Raw genomic sequence first — 25,742 nt, 5'->3', positions numbered from 1 at the left:
GTCGGCCAGAACAAGATAGGGCAAAATAACAATTTATAAATTATCAAGGGCTCATGAGGAAGTGGGGAGCGGGGAGGGAGGGGGAAAATGAGGAGTTGATACCAGGGGCTTAGGTGGAGAGCAAATGTTTGGAGAATGATGAGGGCAATGAATGTTCAAATGTGCTTTACACAACTGATGGATTGTGATAAGAATTGTAAGAGCCCCTAATAAAATGATTTTTAAAAACGATAACTTCCCACCCAAATACCAATGATAAAGAACACATGTTTTAAACATGTGCAAACTCATAAACCACCTCACTAGTTGAAGTACCTCAAAAGAGAATCACGCATGAAATGTGTCGTTATTAAATTTGGGCTTTAGTATGGAGGGGGAAGAAAAAGCTGCTAATATCTAACAGGTAACCCACTATTACAGGGTTAAAACACGTGGCCTTTAGTCTAAACTGGCGTTTGTAAGATCAATTCTGGCACTATTTTCGTTTTTTATTATGCTAGAGGGGAAGGAGGGGAAGAAAGAGGAACCGATCCCAATGATTGACACATAACCGCACCCACCCCACCAAGGGGGACGGATGGCCGAAACTGCAGGGGAAGGGAGACGGCAGTCAGTGTAAGAAATGAAAATAAAAGTTTTTATTTATTAAGGGGCCACAAGGGGATTGGGGAGAGAGGAGCTGACACCAAGGGCTCAATAGAAAGTAAATGTCTAGAAAATGATGATGGCAACATATGTACAAATATGCTTGATACAATTGATGTATGGATTGTTTTAAGAGCTGTAAGAGTCCCCAATAAAATTCGTTTTTAAAAATATTTATGCTTTGGGCACTAAAAGTCCTTCGGGAGCCCATTTTCTCCTTTCCCTCAAGATTAGCCCACCAGGAGCCTCCTCCAGTCTCTGTGGGGTCCCCGCCCCCGCTGGCCCTTCGGTAGGAAGAGTCCGGTTCTGTGGCTCACTAGAGTTTCGTGCACTGGCGTGGCAGGTGATAGGTGCTCAACATACCTTTTATTATTACTATGAAAGATTTGATTGTTGTCGAAAGCATACAGAGCAACACATAACCCGAGTCCATGTTGACAGAGACAATTCAGTGATGTGACTTTACTCAAATCATGCAACCCTCCTCACCCTCCTTTACGGATCCGCTCCTCCTTCACTGATACAGGTGCGCTGGCTGTCCCTCTCCCGACACTCATCTGAACTTCAGAGCTGCTGTCGTCAACCCGACCCCCATCCAGGGAGTCCTCAGAGCGCCCTGCTCGAGGCCGACCTTCTTTACGCATTCAACTAAACGGTGGTTTGCTTTAAAGAAGACTTTGGAGGGAATATTTGATTGAAGACTTAAAGATGATCTCAGGGCAATTGTTTCTGGAGCCCATCCAGCCTTCGTGGCTCCAGAAAGTCTGGATTCCATGAAAATCTGAAATTCTGTTCTGTATTTCTTCCCCTTTAGTTCCGGATCTTTCTATAGGCTCCTTGATCAAAACTCAACGTATATTCCTTAATGAAAACAGATTATCTCCTAATAAAAATACCCAAAGCTGGAGAGCACAAATGCTTCATAGAGGCCGCATTTTCTGTGACAAGCCCACTCTGTTCCTCATTACAACTAATTTCTACTCCTTGGCAACATGCACAGACCTTTGCAGACCAGCAACATGAGATCAATGGCAGTTTGGGTTCTTAGGGTCCATTGCTTAGCCCAAGGATGATAGTTTTTGCCTGAAAGTCACCTTAAGTCATCCAGTGCTGAGCTCATGTGTATTCAAAATCCCCTCCTAGAGTCGGAGAGGAGTGCTGTGATTGATTAGGAATGCCTGCCGTGGCAGTGCAGGCGTAAATGGAGGCATCTGTGCCGGCCCTGACTTGGAAACTGCTAACAAGATGAATCCAATTAAGCATGGGCACCTGATGTCAGTCTCAGGGTTTGCTCTGGGTAGGGTGTGTCTGCAATCACACCCAACCTCTCGGGGAGCAAAGCGAGGAAGCCAGGGCAGAATGCGGGAGTGGGGAGAGAGGGAGAGTCAACTGCTCAGGTGACTTAAAAACGAATACAAAAAGCAAGTCACGCCCGTTCAAGTCACTTCTGACTTTGAGCAGCCCTATAGGGCAGGCTGCAACTGCCTGTGTGGACGTCTGAGACTAACTCCTGATGGGGCGAAAGCTCTGAACCCCATGCCCGTCCCCACGACCGGAACAGCTGCGAGCGGAACGAATTCGATACATGTACAGCCCAGAATGTATTCTGGTGGCTTTGAGAGAAGTGACAATTCCACAAGCATGTACTGAGTACCTTCATGGACCCCACACTGTGCTAGGCACACTGTGCTAGGTACTGTGGGAGAACGCTGAGGCATTGTGCCGTGTCTTTCAGGGGGTTGTAGTCTTCTAGGGAACAACACTGGCCTTGTGATTGGCATGCAGAGCCCAGGGAAGGAGGGGGGGGGCAACCCTTAGGTGGCGTCCTGAGCTGGGTGGTGAAGTTGGGTGTCAACAGAGAAGTAGGGAAGGAAGGGGCTGAGAGCTATCACAAGAGATGGTTCTGTGGTCCACATCAGCAGGGCCTTCTGCTAAAAGCCCAAGGGAGTTGGAGCAGGGGCAGGGGCTGAGTAGGGGATTGAAGAGAGCAAGGGAAGGGCTGGCTAAGGGGCATGGGAGTCAGGGCAAGGCTCTGTTGTAAGGGGAAGGACTCACGCCTCGAGGACAGGGACTCCAGGCTAGCGTGCAGGGGTCTCAAGGAGAAGGCCAGCTCCCAGTGGAACTGAAGTGCTTCAGAGAGCAGAAGCAGGAACCCTGGCTGACTGAGGCGGAAACAGGTCATTGCAGGGCCTCCTATGTTCCCTCTGCCTTGGGTCCAAACTGGGACTGCTGGCTGACCTGAGGGCCCAGGGGTCCCGTGACCACAGTGGCAGGGCATATCTCAAATCAGTGCGGTGGAAGCTTCTAGGGAGTGGGGACTGAGATGGGAGCAGCACAGGCAGGAGGAGGAGGAAGGGCATACTGGGAAACAAACCCTGGGAGCAGAGCCCTTGGGTGGGCAGGAGAGGAGGCGAGGGAAGGGCAGACACCAGAGCCCCTTGAACTCTAGCGGCTTAGTAGAGAGAATCCGCACTATGGCTTATGGGAACAGGTGTCCTGGGTTCAAATCCTGACTCTACCCTCACTTTTAACAAGTAAGTTACTTAACCTCTTTGGACCTCCAATTCCTCAACCGTAGAGACTTCTGCTGGCATTACAATGATGTGAAATCAAGCACTTCGGACTCTAATCAGTATTGCCCAAATTGCATGCTGTGGAACCTTGGAATGAGAGGTCAAATAAGGTCAACTGCATTTAGAAATGCCTCATCTCCTATTCCCACCAAGCTCCACAAATCGGCAGTGAAGAAACGTGTGTGACTGCATTTATTTCGCCAGTCCTGTCCAAACATGTGTGACCGAGGGAGCGCTCTGCCTGGTGGGAGTGTGCCACCAATACTAGTTTGGGAAGTGTTGGGAGGGCGGGGAGCCTCGGCAAGTAGGGGGAGGATCCACCGGAGAAATAGTCTCTCAGGGGAAACCACGGTAGCTGCCAGAATGCAGGGTGGGCATCTTGTGACAGGAGAGGTGAGCGGTGGGTAGGTGGTAAAGCCACAAGGGAGGTGAGATGGAGACCTGGGTGGGGTCCCCCACCGAAGGGGTGCATATGAGAGACTCCCAGGGGGAAAAGAGACTGGAGAAGACCAGGGTGATATTTAAATATGCAAATGAGAGGCGGGGGTAGAGTGACCCCCAAGAAGTCACATTTTGGGAGATAGAGAGCATGTGGGCAGAAAGGGGTTCAAGAATGGAGCTTTTCTCTCATTTACTCATACTACCACCTTCTCTCCCTCTGCCCGCTCATTCCCTCTCCACCCCCTGCCCAACACGTGTCCCAGGCGAGCCCCCATGCGGGCCCCCAGAGGAGGAGCCTGGACAGCGGAAGGTGCGGGCAGGCGTTCTGGCCCTGCTAAGCGCAGGTCGTGTGGTTGTAAAATCCACAGCAGTTGCTCAGGGCCTCTGCGCTGAATTGGGGGCTGGTGCTGAAAAGAAAGCAAAGGCTGCAGTCTGAGCTCCAGGCCGGGCTCTGTGACCCCCGGAAGGCTGCTCCCTGGTCCCCCTGACCCCTTCCCCCCCATGGGCTCCTCCTCGGACTACAGCCATAACACGTCTACCTCTGTCCTGGTGCCCAGCCGTCCCCTCAGGCAGGGTGGCCTGATACACCCTGTTCTGCTGGGTGCCCCCTCATCCCCACCCCCGGCCAGGCCCTCACCTCTGGAAGACCTCACGGCAACACTGGTACACTTCAAAGCTGCTGCTGCTGAGCGTCGTGTTCAGAAGGGACACACAGTCCACCTCAGGCCCCCTGGGCACGTAGAGAATCCCTATGGAGACAACACAGCCCGAGGGCAGGGTCTAGCCTCCCAGTGCCCAGACCCAGGGGCTCCCCTAGTGGCCAGAGCCACGCACCCAGTGTGGCCACGGAACCAGGCCTGCTGTACTCACCTGCCACGCAGGCATTTACCAAGGACACACAGGCCCCCGTGAAGAGCGCCCGGAGCACAATCTGGGAGAAGTCGCTCTTCCGATGGGGGGCCATGGAAGCTGCAAGAGAGGGGAGCGCTCAAGGCCCAGGGCCCCTTTCCAGCCTTCTCTCTGAGGACTTGGCTGCATTGATACCTACCCACTCCCCATGTGATAGGCAGGCTTATTGTGCCAACCTGGCCAATAGGAAGGAACATGTGGGATTAATAAGGTCCCAATTTGATTGGAGGGCAAAGACATAAATGGTTCAATGAGTCCCATCTCGCTCTCTCTTGCTCTCTGTTGATCCGACCAGTGTGTGGCTGCTAGTTCTCTGCCTCAACTTGTGAGCACACTACCTTTGGGGCACCCAACCTGTGGATTGTGTTGCTAGAGCTTGAGGTTCCTTTGAGATCTGCTTCGCCACACTGCTGATGCATACATCATTTGAGCTTGGGACTGTTGGATCCTGTCATCTGGCTGTTGGTGACCTTCCCTGCTGTTTGCTGCCTGTGACTGGATTGCCTGCATTGTTCTACAGAAGACTCAGCTGTAGGCTTCCTTGACCTTGCACTCAGTGGCCCACTTGAGTTGAAGGACTTCCAGTATATTAACTGTTCCATGAAAGTGAGTTGAACTGAGCCTTCTGTACTGCTGTGTAGATGTGTGTGTGTGTGTGTATATATATATATAGTCATAAGTGTCCTGGTTTTGTTTCTCTAGAGAACCTTGCCTAGCATACCCCACTACTGGCAGTGTCCTCTTCTGGAGTGTAGGGGAGCAGACACTATCCTCTCAACTCACTTGCTGAGTTCAAGAGCCCTCCTTGGCCCCCTGGCCTCCCCCATGCCACAGTTGACAGACTTGAAAGAAAGAGCTGAGTCAGAGGCAGGCAGGCTGAGGGTTAAACACAGGTTCAGCTTTACTAGCCGACTGGCATGGGTGACCATTTCACCTCTCTAAGACTCAAGTTTCCTTCTCTATAAAGTGGGGTGATTAGCCCACCAGGCAGATGGATGGTCAGAAGTAGAAACACTATTTGCAAAGAGCTGAGGTGCTGTGCTGAGCCCCATCAAGCCTGCCTGCCTGACCTTTGTGGAAGCTGGCAGGTTGGAACCTCCAGGGGACAGGGACAAGTCAGCACCACACCTCCCACCATTCCCCAGTCCCTGAGCCAGGCTCCGCCTGAAAGATCAAGATGCTAACTTCCTGGGCGACAGGGAATGTATGGAATTCTAGAATGGGAGGAGGAACCCTGGCAGTGTCCTGGGTAATGAATTGGGCTGCTAATCACAAGGTCAGCAGTTCCAAGCCACCAGCCGCTCTACAGGACAAAGGTGAGGCCGAGTACGCCCGTAAAGAGTTACCGTCTCAGAAACCCCCAGAGGAAGACCTGTTCTGGCCTAAAGGGTTCCGATGGGTCAGAAGAGGCTTGATGGCAGTGAGTTTGAGATAATGGGAGAAGCCTCCAGGGCCACACTATTCCTGAGCCTCTTCCTTAGACAGGGGCAACTGAGGCTCACAAGTCCCCAGCAAGGTGTTTCAGAGCCAGCACTGAAGGTCAGGTTCCTGGCTCTCCAGGCCCTGGAGATGCCCCCAAAAGACTCACTGAGGCCTCCCAACATGATCCCAATGGAGCTGAAGTTGGCAAATCCACAGAGGGCAAACGTTGTGAGGATTTCCGCTCTCACCTGAAAATACAGAGAGAATGGGCAGGTTTCCCCCAGACAGCATGGGAGCATCCACCAGCACCCAGACCCCTCCTCACAATGCTACCCATTCCCATGGGTCCTTAGGGAGCCCTGGTGGTGATGTGGGTTGGGAATCGGGCTGGGCTGAGGAAGAAAGATGAGGCTGTCTGCTACTGTAAATAGTCAGTCTCAGAAACCCAATACAGTCAGAATGGATCTGATGGCAGTGGGTTTGGCTTGGTGGGTTTAAGTTTCTGGAGTGGTCTACCTCAGTTCTTGCTTCTAACGCTGAAAAGAATTCATGTGGCAGAAGCACTTTTGTAAATCCAACTTTTTTGAGGGAAAGAGAAATTTTAGGTATTACAGTATCAAAGGTGCACACTATCTCTGAAAAGCGCGCAGGCCGCGCAGACCGTGCAAGAGTTCAAGACTGAAAATGGCCACTCCAGCTACTTTAGGGAACGTGGAAAAACACGTGGAAGGAGCCCGGGAACAGGAGCAGGAATCCAGAGTGCGGAGCAAGGGAGAGAGGGTGCAGCCTGAGAAAGGGGGTGGGCTGAGAGCGTGAAAGAGAGAGCCCAAGCCCCCCTCCGCCTTTCCCTTCCTGCCCCTTCCCCTGCAAGAGCACCTGAACAAGAGGGAGTGGCTTGCTCTCAGCCTAGTATTTATCCCCTCCTATCCCCACTGGCTGGGGAGGCGTGGCTGAGGTTATTAGTCAATCTTATTGGCCGAGTTTAGGCGCACCTGTGTGATGTCATATTGCTGGTGCCTAATGTGGGTGGGCCCAGGTTGGCTTCCACCTGGGCCTAGGTGGCCTGGGTCTGCGCATGCCCAGTTTGGATTTTTCCACAGGTGTCTAATTAGTGTGACTGATTCCTTTCCAAACCCTTTATTGTGGCAGTGCCAGCTAATTTTCATTTAGGGTAGGCATTCGGTGCACACACTCCCTTTAGCCCTAATCTAGCGACCTGTCAGGTTGATGTGCCCTTGATGTTGGAAGCCCTCTGTGCTGACCCCTCCCAGGCCTTGGAGATTCACCTCACAACTGCGGCACCTTATGGACTGCGCCACCTCACAACCTGGGTCACCTCACTCAGTTCACTCTGGCATCTGCCCTTCAACCCTCAACTTAATTACCAGCCTTCGGAGTTACACTCAGACTCAGTGGCAGTGAGTTTTTTTGGCACACAAAACGAAACTAGAGCACAGAAAAATAAATGACTAGGAAAGACACATAAGGAAAATATAAAAGGTTTAAGCATTTAAACAAATGGACAGAAAGCGCTTAAGGCCCACATCTCTGTTCCCCGTGATCACTCACTGTCCGTGGGGGCCCTGGTGGCAGAGTGGTTATGAATTTATCTGCAAGGTCAATAGTTCAAAACCACCACTGTTTCGTGGGAGAAAGACTGGAGTTTTCTGCTTCCGTAAAGAGTGACAGTCTAGGGAGCCCTCAGGGTTTGTGTCCCACCAGGTCCCTGCGGTTTGGAATGGACTCAGTGGCAGTGAGTTTGGTTTGGCCTTGACCTGTTTGCATAGATAGGTGGTCTGACCCTGTTCTGTTCACTCCTTCCGGTTTTGTTTACCTGAAATAAACGATGTTGCTTCAGCTGCTATTGGTTTGGGCTTTCTGCCACAGGCCCTACAGGTAGGTTGCCATGAATCAGAATGAAGTCCATTACTTTCCATACAGTGCTTTCCTCAAACTGTAAAAGGTCAAACCTTCGGGGTCTGCCTATTGTTTCTTGGCCTGTGCCACTCTCTCCTGTAGAGGTACATTTAACCTCCCCCCCCATCAAGGTAAGCATGGGCTTTCTCGTGCTTGCTTACTAATCTGTAGTGAACAATGTCACGTTTTCTTTTTCTCTTCCACCACCAAGACACGGTAAAACCCATGTGAAATTGTTCGCTACAGATTAGCAAGTAAACACAAGTAAGCCTGTGCTTACCTTGTTATTGGGTAACCCCAAAGTGCTCTCTCTTGTGATTACTCAGCCGAAACTTTCTCTCCCTTCTCGGCAGACAGCTCAGGACTCTCACATGAATCGCTTCCTCAGTCTGGAATATTCCTTCCCGGCTTCTCTTGGCTGGCTCCTTCTCTTCGCCCCAAGTCTTGGCCTAAAATCTGCCCCTCAGGGAAGACTTTCCTAATCAGCCAGCCAAAGGATGCCTCTCCCGGTTTTCTCTTGTTTTCCTCATAGAATTTATCTCAATGTGTGGCTATTTTATTTATTCCCTTGCTTTCTTTGGGCTTGCCTACATCACTCACTAGCTGTAAGGTCCATGAGGCTGGGCATGTGACGTCTTATTTCGCTCTTAACCTTACGGTGCCTGGGACCTAAAAACACCTTGACAAATACTGCTCAAGGAATAAAATCTGTTTTTAAAAAAGGAGCATAAAGAAGAAGGAGGGGTACCTCCGGAACCTCTGAGGAAGTAGGGAGACCAGAGGGGAGGCCAAGGGGAGAGGGGAAATTTGTTTTACTTCATATTGAAAAAAAAATTTGTTTTCAATTAAAGAGTCCATTTCATTGTGATTTAAAAGAATAATTTAAAAGACAGGAAGATTTAAAAGTAGATATTAAAAACAATGAGCCATTGTTTGTCCATTAAAGTAGCAACACTTTTTCTGTTCTTTTTTTTTAAGAGGTACTCAATGCTGTTAAGTGTGTGGAGGAACAAGCGCCCACGGACTTAGCTGGCGGCGAGGTCAGCGGCTACAACCCTCTGGGAAAGTTATTGACAGTGACTATACCAGGATCCATGCCGTGTGATCACCCATCCCACATCTGGGAAGGCTCCTAAGGAAATGACCCAAGAGGAGCGGAGAGTGAATCTAGGCGCAGAGATGTCCAGCTGAACCCCGATTGTGCGTAACAGGCAAATGCTGGGGTTGGAGCGACTGTCTCAATAACCATACACGGGTTGACTAGCATGCACCTATGGAAAACGGACTAATGCCGTGGCATTACATGCGGGGCCCGGGGCCGGGGAGCCGGCTACACAACAATGTGGATTCTCTGATGACAAGTAGACACATTCTTTATAAAATGGGAAGAAAATGCATTAAACCAAACTAGTGGTTCTTTTAGGACGTGCGATTGCAGCTAACTTTGTTCTCCTCTAAATTCTGGGGAATGTCAATGCAGAAGTTACGTTAGAAAAGTAAATGCTACGGCGCCTTTCTAGTGTTTACAAAGTAAACTTGGCAGATAAGAGCCAGCCAGCCAGGAACTGGATCTGCACAGCGGTCCGCTATCCGGCTCACTGGATGCTGGGATGCCTTCCTGAGAGTGGCCTGGTAGGATGGCGCCCCGTTTCCCAGTAGAGGAGATGAGGCGCAGTGAGCGGCTGGCCCATCTCTGTCATCCAGCGCTAGATCTCAGATACCTCCTTCCTGGGCTTCCACCTCCTAAGAGGCAAATCCTCCCAGGGCAACAGGAAGGCGGGGTTTGGTGAGAGCCCCGCCCCAGTGTGTCTCAGCCAGCTCCAAGGAGCTGGGGGGTCTCAGCAGTAACTGGGTCATCCCCCTAGGGACACTCACGGAGATCCACTGCTTCTTGTCACCGATCCACTCTTCGGCCCCTGCGAGGCGGCGCTGCTTGTACTGTGAGAGTTCCTGGTAGGCCACGAACTCGTTCAGAAACAGCTTGATCCCCAGCAGCTCGGCCACCACGGAGCAATCCTCCCAGGCCACGCCCATCATGAAGGCCACAGGCCGCAGGATGTAGGAGCAGATTAGCTGGGGTGGGGGGGTGTGTGAAAGGAGGGGCTGGACCGGGGGCTGTTGGGGTTCAGACGCCAAGGTGTTCAGGTGGGGTGCCCCAGGCCACAGTCCATGCCTATCACCCGGACCAGCCTCTCACAGGCCGAGGTGGGCTTCCTGGGGACCCTACCTGGAAGCTGAGGTCCTGGATGTCCACCATGTCCCCTAGCCAGAAGAGGACAGCATTGAGGAAGGCCCGCACCGCCAGGAACGCAATCAGGTTGGTGGCAATGTTGGCAACGATCCTTATGGAGATAGTGGCCCCGCTGCTGGCTGCTTCTAAGAGGTTCTGTGCATCGCTGATGTCAGGAACAAGAGTGACCCTTACTGGACTGTCCCTATCAGCAGCCGGGCTCCCCTGCTATAAACTCAATGGGGAACCTGAAAATTGGCAGAGCATTTCAGAGCCAGAAATGTCCTAGATTTTCCTCTGCGGTCCACACGGAGAGGAGTGGGTCCAAGTGCTAGGATTAGTCTCTGGTTTCTACCATGGTTTCACCTTAGACAGAAGCCAAAGGCCACTGGTGTGAACTGAGATGAGCTGTAAGTAGGGTGAGATTACCTAATAAGCAAGACGTGTTTGCAGGAGCGCAATGGTGCCTTCCCGCCTCTCTGCAGTGCACAATTTCACCACATCAAAAATGGGGCCGGGCGCTTGTAAAATTGCTCACCACAGTTTAGCAAGTAAACACAATTAAGCCCTGAAGCCGTGTGTCCCTTGCTTAATGCAAACCAGTATGTACATGGTTCCTGGTTAATCCACCCATGACCATGAAAGTAACATTCATGAGGGGGCTTCCGAAAGCTCATGGGAAAGTGGGATTAAAAAATCATAGAATTTCCCCACAACTGCTGTGAAGGCCCCTCATGCATTGTGTATTTTTAAGAAGTGTAAAATATCTCATTAATCACACTTTATGTATTATTCCCAAGGAACCCCTGGTGCAAACAGCGAAGTGCTCCACTGCCAACCGGCAAATTGGTGGTTCGAAACCATCCAGCAGCTCTGCGGGAGAATGACCTGGTGGTCTGCTCCCATAAAGATCACAGCCAAGACAAGCTGATGAGTCCCGGGCCCCCACTGAACTCCAGCCCCAATCCAAGAACAGGTAGTTCCGATCACATGGCCCTGCTCGATCCTCACCTGCGTGAAAGGATCACTGAAGATAAGGGTGCTACAGCAGTGTGGTGAATAAAGCAGATGGTGCCCGGCTATCAATCGGAATAGTGTCGGGTCTTAAAGGCTTGTTTTCTAACAAGCAGCCATCTAAGCGAGGAGTCAACTAAGTCCGCATGGAAGACGCACACCAGCTTGTGTGCTCCAAAGATGACAAGCACAAAAGTCAAATATGACGAAGGGAAAAATATCAGAGCCTAAGTGGGAAACACCCAATGTGTGGGGGACGGAGGGAGCCCCCACCCGTCTGCAGAGGGTCTGGTCAGACTGAGCTGCTGGCAGACCCCATTAGGTTCTTCTAGGGTTGAGTGAATATCCCTTGCTTGTTCCATGACCAAAATTTCTTCCCTGGCCTCTTAAATATTCACGGTGGTCTTTTCTTATTCACTATTTGCATTTTTATCACTGCATTATTGTTAATCTATCCTTTCTTTTCTTTTTGAGCCGCTGCTTCTGTTGGGTTGTCCAGTGTGTGAAGCACAGGAGTAGAGACATAGAGATAAGGTTTACAGAGGAGGGCAGGGTGGGGTGGAGACAGTGAGGGGAGGGGGCTCGGGACAAACAATATACCCTATATACTCGTGGATAAGCTGAGTTTTTCAGCACATCTTAGATGCAGTTTTGTGGTAAAATTAGGTGCCTCGGCTGATACTGGGGTCGGCGTCTACTGGAGCATAAATGGTCTGCAGGAGGGCGGGGAGAACACTCTCCAGAACTGATGGTGACTGCACATTTACAAAGTGATCTAGCCATTGGGGATGGGGTGGACGGAGTGCTTTAAAATGGACTGTGGTCATGACTGAACTATTGAACTGTGTGATATATGGATTAACTGCCAATAAAACTATTTATAAAAAAGGAAAAGATCACAGCCAAGCCAATAGGCAGTTCTCCTCAGTCACCAGGGGTTGCTTCAGAACCAGCGCCGTGGCAACCGCCAACAATCACTTTATTATTGTGCGTTGAAATGATCGATTGGAAAACACCGGGTTAAACAACAACATAGGGCGGAAACGAATGTCCCTTTTCTTTCAGGGAAGATGGCAACTAGAAAATCTGAAATACATGATCTCTCTCTCTGTAGGTCAGCAGTATTCCAAACAGGCAGGAAGTCAGTCACGAAACTGGGGAGACTGGGGCTGCCCATGTGTTCCCAGAGACCATTTCCAAAACGGGTGTGTTTTCAGCATCTTTAAGGATTAAATGTGACAGACATCATTAAGTCAGTGACAGAGAGTTCAGGTGGAGGCTGACATAAAGGGCAGGGCTCAATAGGGGATGGGCACACAGCGGAGGGCAGAACTCCAGGCTTGGCAAGAAGGTGACATAGAGCCTCGGTGTACCCCCCGCCCAGTACTCACTCCCAGCCACAGCCCCAAGGAGCTGGCTACCCTCCCCTGACCAGTCTGTTGCTTCTGACTGGCCAGAGCTGGGGAATTCAGATGTAGGGGTTGGTGTCTCCATTTTCCAAAGAGAAGATGCATGCTGGGAAGTGACAGAGAGGAGGAGGCCTTCGCTTGGGTGGAAGAGTGATGGATAGAGAAATCCGGACAGTGTGACCCTTCACCTCTGCACCTGCCCTCCCGCAGCCCCTCTGCAGGCCTTCCTACCACACTCACCCATAGCTCAGCTGCACCCCGTCTTCACTGCTAAACTTGGACTTCTCCACCTCCGGGTAGACCAGCTTGGAGAGAGCCAAAGCACAAGGAGCGGCCATCACAGAGGCAGCAATCAAGGAGGCGGCGTCAATCTGTAAGAGTGGGGATGTGGTACGCAGGGGGATATGCATACTTTGTCCACTGGCATGCCATCACTGTGATGTCTACTGTCAGTCGTTACCTCATGTCCCTGCCTCCCGCCCCCACCAGACCTTCTACAGGTTATGCAGGACAGGTACGGAGGCCCAAACAGATTAAGTGGAACTTAACCACGATGAGGAATTAGAACCCCTTGTGTCTTTGGTTCCAAGTTCAAGGTTCTTCCTTGACAACCCTTCTAGGTTGTCCCTCTTTGCCCACTAATCCAAGGGCTAGTCCACCATTAACTGAAGGCCTGGGTGCTTACCGTCAAAGCTCATTAAACCTGGGAGTCGGTGATGGGTCTAATCGGTGATCCGACCCAAGCTCTTGCTCAGTGGAGGAATGTTCTTTCTATAGCGTCCCTCCTTGCATACTTACCACTTTCCAGGCAGCTCATCATGTCCACTCTGGTGGTAGCTATTACTGTGGTTAGCTACCCGAGTTGGCCCTGGACTCATTGACGCACCACAAATGGAATGAAATACTGCCTGGCCATTGCCATTGCGTGACCGGCTGTGGATCAAACTGCTGTGATCCACTAGGCTGCTGCCGGCTGATTTGGAGGAAGTAGATCTCTAGGCCTTTTCTCAGTCCGCTTGAGTCAGAAAGCTCTGCGGGGAGGTTTTCGTATCATCGCACCACCCCATCTTCCACTGACAGACAGGGCGACTGCAGGAGGTGCACCGGCCAGGGAGGAGACAGACAGAGCTCCTTGGTGGACCAAGTCGGCCTTGGACTTTCTGGGGATAAGGTCTGGTCCTTTACCTGCCTCTGCCTTGGCTATCCAACTCCAGTGGGGATGAGGCCACGCCTCGAATCTTGGGAACTCCCTTCCAATAGCCAGGACCATTCCCTCCCTCCCACTTGGTGGTGAACTTGAGTTCAGTAAGGAGCACACCTTGCAGATTCCTATTCCTGGGTGGCATCCTGAGTGAGCTCGTTCTAGCTACAGTGTCAGTGTTCCAGACAAATTATCACACGCACAGACAGAGCTCCCTGGGGTTCTTGGTCAGCACGCATGACCTCCCCACTCCCCGCTCCCCTTCAGCACAGTGACAATCCCAGGTCAGCCTCCCAGTCATGAAGTCAATAGGAATTTTCAAAAGGAACTTCATACATAAAGAAAGGAAATAAATCCCAATCATAAAATAGGCCATCTTCAGAAGGACAGATGCCTGACCTTATGTCGATTAGGTTTGGGGCTGCTAATCTCCCGTTAGTGGTTCAAACCTATTAGCTGCTTCACATGAAACAGGTGAGGCTGTCTGCTCCCTTAAAGATGTACTGTTTGGGAAACCGGATATATTGTTGCAGGAGCCCTGGTGGCATAGTGGATATGTTTTGGGCTGCTAACATCAAGGTTGGCAGTTCAAAACCACCAGCCGCTCCAAGAAAGAAAGACAGGACTTTCTACTCCCGAAAAGAGTTACAGTCTCAGAAACTCGTGGGCCAGTTTTAGCCTGTCCACTATGAGTTGGAATTGATTGGATGACAGTGAGATTTTTGGTTTTAGATAGAGGAGCTGTGGGATGGAAATGAAAAAGGTCTGGAGAATCTAGACGCTTGGAACAGGGAGCTAGAGGGGCAGGCCTGAGGACAGAAGGAGACCAGGAAGAACAGTCTGAGGAGAGACATGCAGGCAAGAGGAGAGAGAGGGGAAGAGGGCTCCTGGGGGCAGGGCTGTGGGCTGGTGCAGTGACAGCTAATAGCCACGTGGGGGCAGAAGAGAGCTTCTCTGGAGGCCAGACGTGCAGCAGCTCTGGATGCTGGTGAAAGGGAGGGCTTTTCCGGTCCTGGCTGTGGCCTGGGGGCTTTAAGCTTTGTCTGAAGCCATTCCAGATCTTTTGTTAATGGTGAGTAAGCCCTTGGGAGAGATCAAAGGGAACAACCTAGAAGGGGCCAAAGACACAAACTCAAACAAGCTCCCTGCCCTCCAACAAGGACCCTATAGGACAGAATAGAACTGTCCAGTGGTTTCTGAGATGGTAACTCTTTAAGGGAGTAGAAAGTCTTCTTTCTCCTGCAGAGCAGCTGGTGGTTTCGAACTGCTGACCTTGTAGTTTGCAGCCCAAGGAGCTATGTCACCAGGGCTCCTGGTCACAGCGACCCCTGTGGGTTTCTGAAACTGTAACTGTTTATAGGCATAGTAAGTCCAGCTACTTCTGCCCGAGCAGCTCTGTGGGGATATGGAGCGGAGCTGGTTAGTGTGGCCAGCATCCTGAGTGAGAGAGGGACTGAGGAGCAGCCTGTCCTGTCCTCTTGTCCACCACCCTGTCGCCTCCAAGGTCAGGACCAGAAAGGGGGCTGCTGCTGGTTGCCATGGAGGCAGCGCCGCCTCACAGCGACCCCCATACCACAGAGCCAAAGACTGCCTGACGGGGCCATCCCCAGCACCTTCAGACCTTGTTCTTTGTGATCCATTAGCCCAATGTCAGCAGGCCTTTTTTTACCTAATCTGTTTTGGTCTCAGTTCTGCTAAAACCTGGGACCCAGCTGGTATCTAGCATCAGAGCGACAAGCCAACAGAAAGTTTTTAATTTTTCAGTCATCTCTGTTGACCTTTCCCCTTTATGCTATTGAATTTCATTACCTCATCTTTGGTGAAACAAAGAAACAAAGGAAGCCTGTGCATGCTCAGATATATACACTTAGATGTGTAGGCACAGACAGATCTGAAACGACATAAATCAGTAGTTCTCCAACTCTCATAAGCATCAGAAACACCTGGACGGCATGCTAAAAGGCACCTTTGTGGGGCGCACCCCAGACCGGCTGATTCAGCAGCAGTCTGCATTTCTAACCAGGACCCAGTTGGTATTGGCGCGGGTTCCACACTTGGAAAAACCACTGTTCTGAACCGGTTCAAAGCCATCGCCCCTTGGCAGCCGGATGAGGAAGAAAGCTTTTTGTTTGCAAGATCATTCCCTCTTCAGTAGTTAAAAAAAAGTATCAATGTGCATGTGCTGACACAAATAAAGAGCAGTGTTTTAGCAATGCAAAGCATTGGCGCCTGAGGCCTGGTAAGGGGCAAGGTCCCTGGGCGGTACAAGTGGGGCTGCTAACCTGAAGGATTGAACCTGCCCAGGGGCAATGTGGAAGCAAGGCCTGGCAATCTGCTTCTGTAAAGATTGAAAGTCCAGAAACCGCCATGGGGCAGTTCTACTCTGTAACACACGGGATCGCCATGAGTTGAGATCAACTCGACAGCAACCAGTATGGCCTTTGGCTGTGTAGGGGCCACACTTAAAGATTCGTCCGTGCTTGTTCGGCAGTAGTGTTCTGGTTGGTTTGTGGGCCTGATTCACAAAGTCAGAAGTTGACCTAGAAACGCATTGACTCAGACACTGCGGAAGCACTAACCTAGGAGCAGAGAAGTACTTTCAGCAAATACTGGCTCTGGGCATGTCACTCCTGAACGTCCATCTTCTTCTTGTTAAATGGGGATATTCAAATACCTGGGACATTGCCCGGCACACAGTAGGTGCTCAGTGAACGGAACAGTGAGTGTGTTTCTCCCAGTGGCCCAAGGAGGAGCCTGGTGGAGCGGCCTCGCCCCCCTGAACTCCTTCCTCAGGAGATGCCAGGGAGGCTCTGGCCAGGAAGCTGCAGGGGGCTCCCACTAAGGTGGGTTTCAGGTTGTGGGCCCAGCCAAGCAGAGGGAGGTGTCTTCATACCCCAAAGGAGATGTAGGCGCCGAGCAGGCTGCCAGCGATGGTGGCGTAGCCTCCAGTCATGATGACGTGGACCTCAGAGAGTGTCATGTCGGCCAAGTAGGGCCGGATCAGGAGAGGAGCCTCCGTCTGCGAACAGAAGGACATCAGATTCCAGAGCTGGCCCACCCTGGGGAGAGGGTCATTGTGAGCACCAGGCGTTCCCAGGGTCGGGGAGGGCCACGACATGTGACTGGTGTGCCCTTCTGACCCTCGGCATCAGCCAGCCTCTGGAAGGACCACCCTCCTTCCCCCTAATGAGGCTTCTTGGGGTTGAGTGTCCCCCGTGTGCGATGGGAGATGAGAGAGAAGACCAAATTATGTCAAAGAACAAAGACTGGCCAGGAGAGAGAAGACATGGGCTCTGCATCTTGGCTTCCAATTATAGAATCTTGGCCAAGTTGTTCCTGTTCCATGAGCCTCCATTTCCTCACATTTAAAATGAGCAAATTGGAGTCTCTAAGCTGATGAAGACAGAGACAATGCCAAGCACGACAGGAGATGCCAGGCAGATGCTGTCTCCCTGGTGCAACCAAGCACGCTTGGCCCCAGAGCATCCATGCCAACCCTGGGAGAAGGCTCAGACAACTCACTCAGGACTGAACCCAAGCCCCAGAACCCAGGCCACTCACTCCACTCTCCCCAGGGCAGCTCATGAGCACGGAAGGAGGAGACAACAGTACCCACCTGGCTCACAAAGATGTTCCCAGCCACACTGAGGGTCTCGGTGGCCGTGGTGCCCATGGTGACCTGCATCAGCCAGGCAATCTAGAAAAAAACATGACACTCTTCATGCGCCGATACCACCAAACCCCAGAGCCAACCAGTGTCCGGACTGGAAGTACTTCCCACACCTCTCCTCCAAATCTCAACCCAGCGTAGAATCCCTGGCTGACACACCTCCACTGACATGGGGTTACCACCTCCCAAGGCCACCCATTCCACTTCAGGACGGCTCTGCTCGTTACAGCAGAGCTTCTAAGATGTGTGTCCTCGGTCTCATGCTAAACGACTTGACCACGTAGGATGCCTGCACCCTGTAACGTGAGTAACATGGTGTGAAAGCTGATTATGGCAGATGTAGTTAGGTTAAAATGTAATATCATTTGATCTCCCCCCCTTTTTTTAAATTAAAAGATCATTTTATTGGGGGCTCTTACAGCTCTTATAACAATCCCTACATCAATTGTATGGGGCATATTTGTACATATGTTGACATCATTCTTTTCTAGACAGTTACTTTCTATTGGAACCCTTGGTATCAGCTCTTTTTTCCCTCCCCTCCCCTTCCCACCCTTTTGACTCCTTTATAAAATAGAAATTATTATTATTTTCATATCTCATACTGACCACTGTCTCCCTTCCCCCATTTCTGTTGTTCGTCTCCCTGGAGGGTGGTGGTGGTGATTATATACCGATAACTGTGATCGGTTCCCCCTTCCTTCGTTCCTCTTCCCACCTTCCCCCTACCCTTCTGGTTTCACTACTCCCATTCCTATTCCGGATTCCATGTGCTATGAGCTCTTATCTCTTACCTGTACCTGTGTACATGCTCCGGTCTAGCCCGCAGTGAAAGGCAGTATGGGGTCATGATAGTGGGGGGTGAGGAAATCTCAAGGAACCAGAGGAATTGTGTGTTTCATCGGTGCTTTACTGCGCCCTGGTTGACTCATCCCTTCCCTCTGTGAAGTGATGTCCCATTGTTTACAGATGGGCTTTGGGTCTCTGCTCCAACTCCCTTTGTTCTCAACAGTATGGTTTTTTGTTTGTTTGTTATGGATCTTCTGATGCCTGTTACCCGGTCCCGATGACACCTCATGATCACACTAGCTGGTGTGCTTCTTCCACGTGGGCTCGTTGTTTTCTACTAGATGACCACTTGTTTACCTTCAAGTCTTTAAGACCCCAGATGCTAAATCTTTTGATAGCCGGGCACCATCAGCTTTCTTCACCACATTTGCTTATGCACATGTTTGTCTTCATTGATTGTGTTGGGAGGGTGAGCATCTCAGAAGGCCAGGTTGTTTGAACAAAGTGTTCTTGCATTGAGGGAGGGCTTGAGCAGAGGCCCAAAGTCCGTCTACTACTTCAGTGTTATTTTAATTTTTTTTAAAAGTGAAGGGGCAAAAATAAAGGGTATGGTTCCAAGCCCTTTCACTCCTCTGGTTCTACTTCATTCGTCATACCTCCCTATTGAACACTATCTAGGTTTGGGGACCATGCCTCCCTGTGGCACGCGTGCTGGGCAAGTTTCCCATTACTGTATCTTGGAGCCCTGAGGGTGTGGTGGTCACATGCTGGACTGTCGCCCACCACAGGTCGGACGGTCAAGCCATCAGCCTCCCATGGGGTGTGTGCGGGGGGGGAGGCTTTCTAGTCCTGTAAAGAGTTGCAAACTCAGAACCCCACAGGGGTAGACCTGTCTGTCCTTCAGGGCTGCTGGAGATTGGAAGAGACTATGGCAGTGAGTTTGGTTTTTGTGGGGGGTGGCAGGTGGAGGTAGGGTTACAGGGGAAGGATTCGGGAAGTAAGACATTTTGGGAGGGTATGGATACCGGGAGCAAGGCACCCAGAAAGAGTCTGGAGCCTGGGAGCAGGGGATTTGGGGCCACGGCCATTGGGAACTTACCTTCAAGATCATCCACTGCATGAGGCCTAAGTAGTAGAGAACTGACATGACACAGCTGAAGAAGACGATGATGGGCAAGACCTGCCAGGAAAGGACCCGTGGAAACTCCATGTTAGAGGCAGGCAGGTGGTAGGAGGGGCGTGTGGCTCCCAGAAGACCCCAGATATCTCACTCCATCCAAGGCCTTGCCACTCAGAGGTCTGCCAGGTGAGTAAAGCAGCGTGATGTCATAGGTCTTCCCTAGAGGGAGGCATGTCTGCCCCCCCCCCCCCCGGTCTCTCTAAAGAATGGCCACTGACCAGGCCGCTCCTGGATCATCTCACCATGGAGGAGACCCCGCTCAGTGGCACAGAGAACAAGACCTGAATACACATTCATCACACCTGGCCCTTTGAAAGAGGAGGCTAAAGATGTCTGTCATGGGTGGTTGAAGGCTAGGGCAGCTGGCTTAGGGAGGTACCTTGCACTCTCCTCCGCGAGTTCAATCCCTGCCTTATGATTCTGGCCCTAATCTCCTTCGGTTGCTTTGGGCCTGAGTAAAAGGACCCACATCTACCCGGTGCTCCACCTCCACTCCACACCAACAAGCTCCGATTGGGACTCCCCATGGATCTCCAGCCAGTGTCTCCTGTCGCCTCGCTGCCTGTGACCAGGTGACACTTCTTTTTATGCATTCCTGGTCTCAGCACGTCTTTCTTCACAACTCCTCTCCCATGCGCCCCTTCCTCTCCAGGCCCACAGTACCCCTGCCGTCTTCGTAGGGCTATGCACACGATGACAAGGACGGCAGCCACTTCAATGTCTTTCCTCCCGTACGGCCCTCTACTGGCGCACTGGGAAGTCAGAAACGGGAGGGAGGATGCCGTCTACGCGCAGGTTGGGGAGGGGTCCGGACGTGGGGCAAGCAGTTCATGTGCTTGGCGGATAACTGAAAGGTTGGTTGGACTCCAGTCCACCCACAGGAGCCTCAGATGAAAGGCCTAACCATCGACTTCCCCAAATGTGTCACGGAGAGCACTGTGAAGGGGAGTCGGAGACCCGCTGCCCAATGCCTCTGTAACAGAGCCTGGGAAACGGAGCGGATGCACAGACGGCAATCCTGGGACTCTGAGCGGACCAGAGACCAGGCTGAATGGAGCTGGGGCAACTATCCCGTGGCAAGGCGGCGGGGATGAAAGGAGTGACCGAGGAGAGAGCTGGCCTGGGCCCGCGCTGCCTTTGACCTTGTGGAGACACAGCGGACAATGCACGAGGGAGAAGAAATCAACCTCCCGGAGCCCCTCCTGGGACAGAGACACCGGGGCAGAGCTGGGGAGCAAGGGAGCAGAAGGAGAGCCGAGGGCAGTCGGTGAGAACACTAGTGGCGCAGCGGGCTGCAGTGAGGATGGAGCCCGCGCAGAGGGCGGAACAGCTCATTAGTCAAGAGCCTTTGGGTGGACAGCCTCCGTGGAGGGGATGTTGTCTGCAGATGCTGAACGACTCCAGGCATCCACCCCCTTGCCTGAGTGTGGGCCGGAATGAGGTCATTCGCTGTGCCTGCCCAGCACTGTGCCAGGTCCGGGTCAAGGAGCTGTGACCAGAGAAGCACTTTTTCTGTCTTGCTTTTCCCACCATACTTTCTTGGTGACCAGGGATAAGGGACAACCCCCTGCCACCCCCCACCGGCCTGACTTGCTCAGCCCACCAATGACCATCCGCTGTAGCCATTGCAAGCAGAACAAGCCTTGTGCCTATGTGACCAACAGGTCACTTTTTCAGTTCACTCAAGACTCGAGTAGTCACCCCTGCCACCATCAGAAATCACACAGGCCCTGCGCCAGGCTCCCGTCCCACCTACGGGCACACAATCAACAGGAGCTACGAACACCTGCTCACTCTGCTGACAGCTGCGCTTCAAGAGCAGCAAACACAGGCCCCGGCCCACACTCCCTCTAGTCCCACACTCCACTGACCTGGAGACAGGAGGGGTGCGGCCCAGCTCTGCCAGACAAATGTCCAAAGTAGCACGCTCACCCCACCAATCCAGACACACCAAAACAAACAAACAAAATGAGAATGTAACAAACACATAACAAATAATCTCACTTCTTGGTCTTTTGGTTAAGCTCAAGTCTAGTAACAACCAATATTATAATTATTTTTGTTGCTACTTCATAACTGTAACTTCAACCAATATTACAATTATTTTTGTTGCTACTTCATAACTGTAACTTCAACCAATATTACAATTACTTTTGTTGCTACTTCATAACTGACTTGGCTACTGTTGTGAATTGGGAAACCCCTGTGAAAGGGTTGGTCTAGAACCTCACAGCATGTCATTCTGGGAGGAGGGTGTGGACCCTTTTGGGATCTCAATGCTATAAAATTAGTTATCAAAATAAATAAATAAATAAATAATAAAAAAATTAGTTATCAGTAGTGGGAAGATGAGCAGGAAAATGATTTAAACATGAAAGCTTAATAGTAGCCTGCTTTAAAACTACCTGGTAATAGAAGAAATAAAATGTTTTTTTTAAAAATACAACATATTAAAACCCTTGGGATACAGCCAAAGCAACACTCAGAGGTCAATTTATAACATTAACATACACACCCTAAAAGAAGAAAGAACTAAAATAAAAACCTAACCCAACAACTCCAACAGTTAGCAAAAGAGCAATTTTAAAAAGCTTATCCCCAGAGGAAAGGAAATGGTAAAGATCCGAGGAGAACGAAATGAAACAGGAGAATAAGTCAAAGAATATGCAAGACCATGAGTAGGCTATTTGAAAAGATTAACAAGGACTAAGGCTCTAGTGAACTCCTTCTGAACACAGACCAGAGATGGGAATATCCTAGCTCTCACGCAGAGAAGAAAATGTTCTAAATTTGATTGCGGTCATCATTGTGCAGCTTTTTGATATGACTGAACTATTGAATTGTATGATATTGCGATTATCTCCCAAATGAAACTGCTTATTTTTTAAAAGTGACAAGCCACTGGCTAATTTTAAAAAGGAAAAATGCAAATAGCATTAGTGAATAAAAAATGAAATGGATAACCTCACAACATAGCCCAACAAACAAAAAACATAATAATAAAAAAACCATAATAATATGAGGAACTATATTCTAAAACCTAAACACAGTGGACAAATACCCTGAAATACATAACCTACCTAAACTACCACAGACATAAGTAGAAACTTCAAACAAACCCATAGCAAAAGAAGAAATTGAACAATTTACTAAAAAACTTCCAACAACAACAACAACAACAAAATGCCTAGCCCACACAGCTTCACTGGTGAATTCTACCAAACACTCAGAGAAGAGCTGGCACCAACTCTAGTTAAACTATTCCATAACACAGAAAAGAATGATATATTCCCAAACTTATTTTATGAAGCATGCAATACCTTGTTACTAAAGCTAGGTAAAGACAGCACTAAAAAAGAACATTATAGACCAATATCCCTTCTAAACATAGATACTAAAATCCTCAACAAAATCCTAGCCAATCACATATTAAAAAAAAAAACCAACAACACACATAAGCAAACGTGGTGAAGAAAGCTGATGGTGTCTGGCTATCAAAAGATATAGCATCTGGGGTCTTAACAGCTTGAAGGTAAACAAGCAGCCAGCTAGCTCAGAAGCTACAAAGCCCACATGGAAGAACACCAGCCTGTGCGAGCACGAGGTGTTGAAGGGATTGGGTATCAGGCATCATCAGAACAAAAAAACCCATATCATTGTGAATAAGGGGGAGTGGGGAGTAGAGACCCAAATCCCATCTGTGGGCAACTGGACATCCCCTTACAGAAGGGTCACCGGGAGGAGACGAGCCAGTCAGGGTGCAGTGTAGCAACGATGAAACATACAGCTTTCCTCTAGTTCCTAAATGCTTCCTCCCCACCATCATGAACCCAATTCTACCTTACAAATTTGGCTAAACCAGAGGATGTACACTGGTACAGACAGGAACTGGAAACACAAGGAATCCAGGGTGGATGATCCCTTCAGGACCAGTGGTGTGAGTGGTGATACCAGGAGGGTGGAGGGAGGATGGGGTGGAAAGGGGGAACTGATTATAAGGATCTACATATAATCTCCTCCCTGAGGGATGGACAACAGAAAATTGGGTGAAGGGAGATGTCAGACAGTATAAGATATGACAAAATAATGATTTATAAATTATCAAGGGTTCATGAGGGAGGGGGAAATGGGGAGGGAGGGGAAAAATGAGGACCTGATGCCAGGGGCTTAAGTGGAGAGCAAATGTTTTGAGACTGATGAGGGCAATGAATGTACAAATGTGCTTTACACAATTAATGTATGTATGGATTGTGATAAGATTTGTATGAGTGCCTAATTAAATGATTTAATAAAACAAAACAACAGATCCAAAAGTAAATAAAGACACGCAAAAAAGAATTTAAAAAAAGCACACCGTGACCAAGCAGGCTTCACATCCCAGGAACACCGAAGCGGTTCAACACTAGAAAAACAGTCAAGGTAATCCACTGCATAAGTAAAACAAAGAAAAGAATCGCATATTCATACTGATTGATGCAGAAAAGGAACCTGGCAAAGCCCAATACTTATTCCTGGTAAACACTTAGCGAAACAGAAGAGAAAGACCTCAGTAGGATTAAAGATTTATGTGCAAAAACTAACAGCCAACACGATTCTCACTGGAGAGAGAGAGACTGCAAACAGAAACCAGACAAGGATGCTTCGGCCACCACTCACATTCAACACTTATTGGAAGTCTCTCCCCCAACACAAATTCACTGCCACTGAGCGGATTCCGACCCATCGTGACCCTGTAGAACAGAACAAGACTGTCCCTTGGGGGTTCTGAAACTGCACCCCTGTGGAAAGCCTCATCTCTCTCCCACAGGGCAGCAGGTGGGTTCACACTGCTCCCCTTGCAGTCAGCAGCCCGGTGCACAACCCACTCTGCCACCAGGGCTCCTCATTGGAAGTCCTAGCCACCGGCAATAAGGCAAGAGAGGGGAACCATAGGTGGGAAAAAATAAAACCATACCTATGTGCAGATGGTGTCCGCCTATACACAGAGCACCCCCAGAGAGTCCTGAGGAAAACCACTGGAAGCGCGTGAAAGGCTCGGCCAGGCAGCAGGAACACAAGCAACCTACACCAATCAGTTGGGCTACTTTACACCAACGCATTGCTGTTACGCCATTGAGTTGGTTCCGACCCATAGCAGCCCTACGCACAACCGAGCAGAGCACTGCCCAGTCCTGCATCCTCCTCACAATTGTGAAGCCCATGGTTGCAGCCCCAGCGTCAATCGGTTCCTTAGGGTCTTCCTCTCCCCCCTCCCCTCTACTTCACCAGGCACGGTGTCCTTCTCCAGGGACTGGTCTCGCCTGACAACATGGCAAGTACGTAAGACCAAGTCTTGCCATCCTTACCTCCTAGGAGCCCGCTGGCCTTACTTCTTCCCAAACAGACTTGTCTGTCCTTTTGACGGGCCAGGCCGCTTTTACTATCCTCCCGCCAGCACTGTCACCCAAAGGCGTCAAGAGAACTCCCCAAAGGAAAGCCATACTATCTATCAGTTACCAGAAAGATTCAAATGCTCAGACAAGAAACTATAAAACACTACTGTACGAAACACAGACGCATATTAATGGAAGCATATGCCGTGCTCAGGTTCCAATGTCAATACCGCCCAGAGCGATCCATTGATATCATGCATCCAGATGCAGATTGCATGAGCATTCTTTAGGGGAAGGCCAATGCGGTCACTGCCTTTATCTGGAAAGTAAAGAGACCCAGATAGACAAAGCACTACTGAAGAACAACAGCAAAGTAGGAAGTCTCACACGTGTCCATTTCACAACCTACGATGTCCATATGGTAGTTAAAATGGCTTGGGATTGGCACCCCGACAGACATCTAGACTAACACAACACAACTGGAAACCCAGAAGAAAATCCATCAACCGATGGATAGCTGATCTTTAACAAAGGGCCGGAATCCATTAAATGGGGAAAGACAGTCTCTTTAACTTGGTGCCGGTTGACACTGGATATTCATTTTGCAGAAAAGGGAAACAAGATGTCTTCCTTCACACCATATACAAAAACTACTTCATGATGGCTCAGAGACCTCACATTATGAAGATCACTAACTCCCCCCCGAAAAGGGGGCCCTCTCCAGTGATTGCAGAAGAACTGGTGCATTTGAATGATGGTGTTGGCAAGGAATATTCAAAGTACCGTGCTCTGTCAGAGGGTGGAATGAATCTGCCTCGGATGAAGTGTATCTAACGTGTCTCAGAAGCAAGGGCGGTGAGCCTCCGTCTGGTGTCCTGCAAACATGTGATCAGGGAACAAGCTCCTGGGGAAGGGTGTCAGACTTGGCCGTCGAGAGGGTCAGCAGAGAAAGAGGGACCTGTCGGATGGA

The 25,742-nt window shown here is 50.2% G+C and overlaps 1 protein-coding gene across 2 annotated transcripts in view; it reads right to left on the bottom strand.

Moving 5' to 3' along the window:
* Nucleotides 1–655: 655 nt before the first annotated feature.
* Nucleotides 656–25,742, bottom strand: part of SLC28A1 (solute carrier family 28 member 1) — a 57,799-nt gene continuing 32,712 nt past the window's right edge. Inside the window, exons 8-17 of one of the 2 annotated variants that reach the window (XM_075558037.1) lie at nucleotides 19,320–19,400; nucleotides 17,378–17,458; nucleotides 16,655–16,780; nucleotides 12,801–12,931; nucleotides 10,135–10,303; nucleotides 9,783–9,980; nucleotides 6,157–6,238; nucleotides 4,530–4,628; nucleotides 4,297–4,408; nucleotides 656–4,066 (exon numbers count right to left, since the gene is read on the bottom strand). In XM_075558037.1, the coding sequence (XP_075414152.1) occupies nucleotides 3,994–4,066; nucleotides 4,297–4,408; nucleotides 4,530–4,628; nucleotides 6,157–6,238; nucleotides 9,783–9,980; nucleotides 10,135–10,303; nucleotides 12,801–12,931; nucleotides 16,655–16,780; nucleotides 17,378–17,458; nucleotides 19,320–19,400 (1,152 nt within the window). In that variant the 3' untranslated portion in view covers nucleotides 656–3,993. The remainder of the gene's footprint in view (nucleotides 4,067–4,296; nucleotides 4,409–4,529; nucleotides 4,629–6,156; nucleotides 6,239–9,782; nucleotides 9,981–10,134; nucleotides 10,304–12,800; nucleotides 12,932–16,654; nucleotides 16,781–17,377; nucleotides 17,459–19,319; nucleotides 19,401–25,742) is intronic. The other variant, XM_075558038.1, reaches the window with a different exon arrangement.

The sequence above is a fragment of the Tenrec ecaudatus genome, chromosome 9, assembly GCF_050624435.1.
Source record: "Tenrec ecaudatus isolate mTenEca1 chromosome 9, mTenEca1.hap1, whole genome shotgun sequence".
In the NCBI taxonomy this organism is placed as follows: domain Eukaryota; kingdom Metazoa; phylum Chordata; class Mammalia; order Afrosoricida; family Tenrecidae; genus Tenrec; species Tenrec ecaudatus.
Note: the sequence above shows the minus strand (reverse complement) of the source record. Positions and strands in the feature narration are given on the sequence as shown.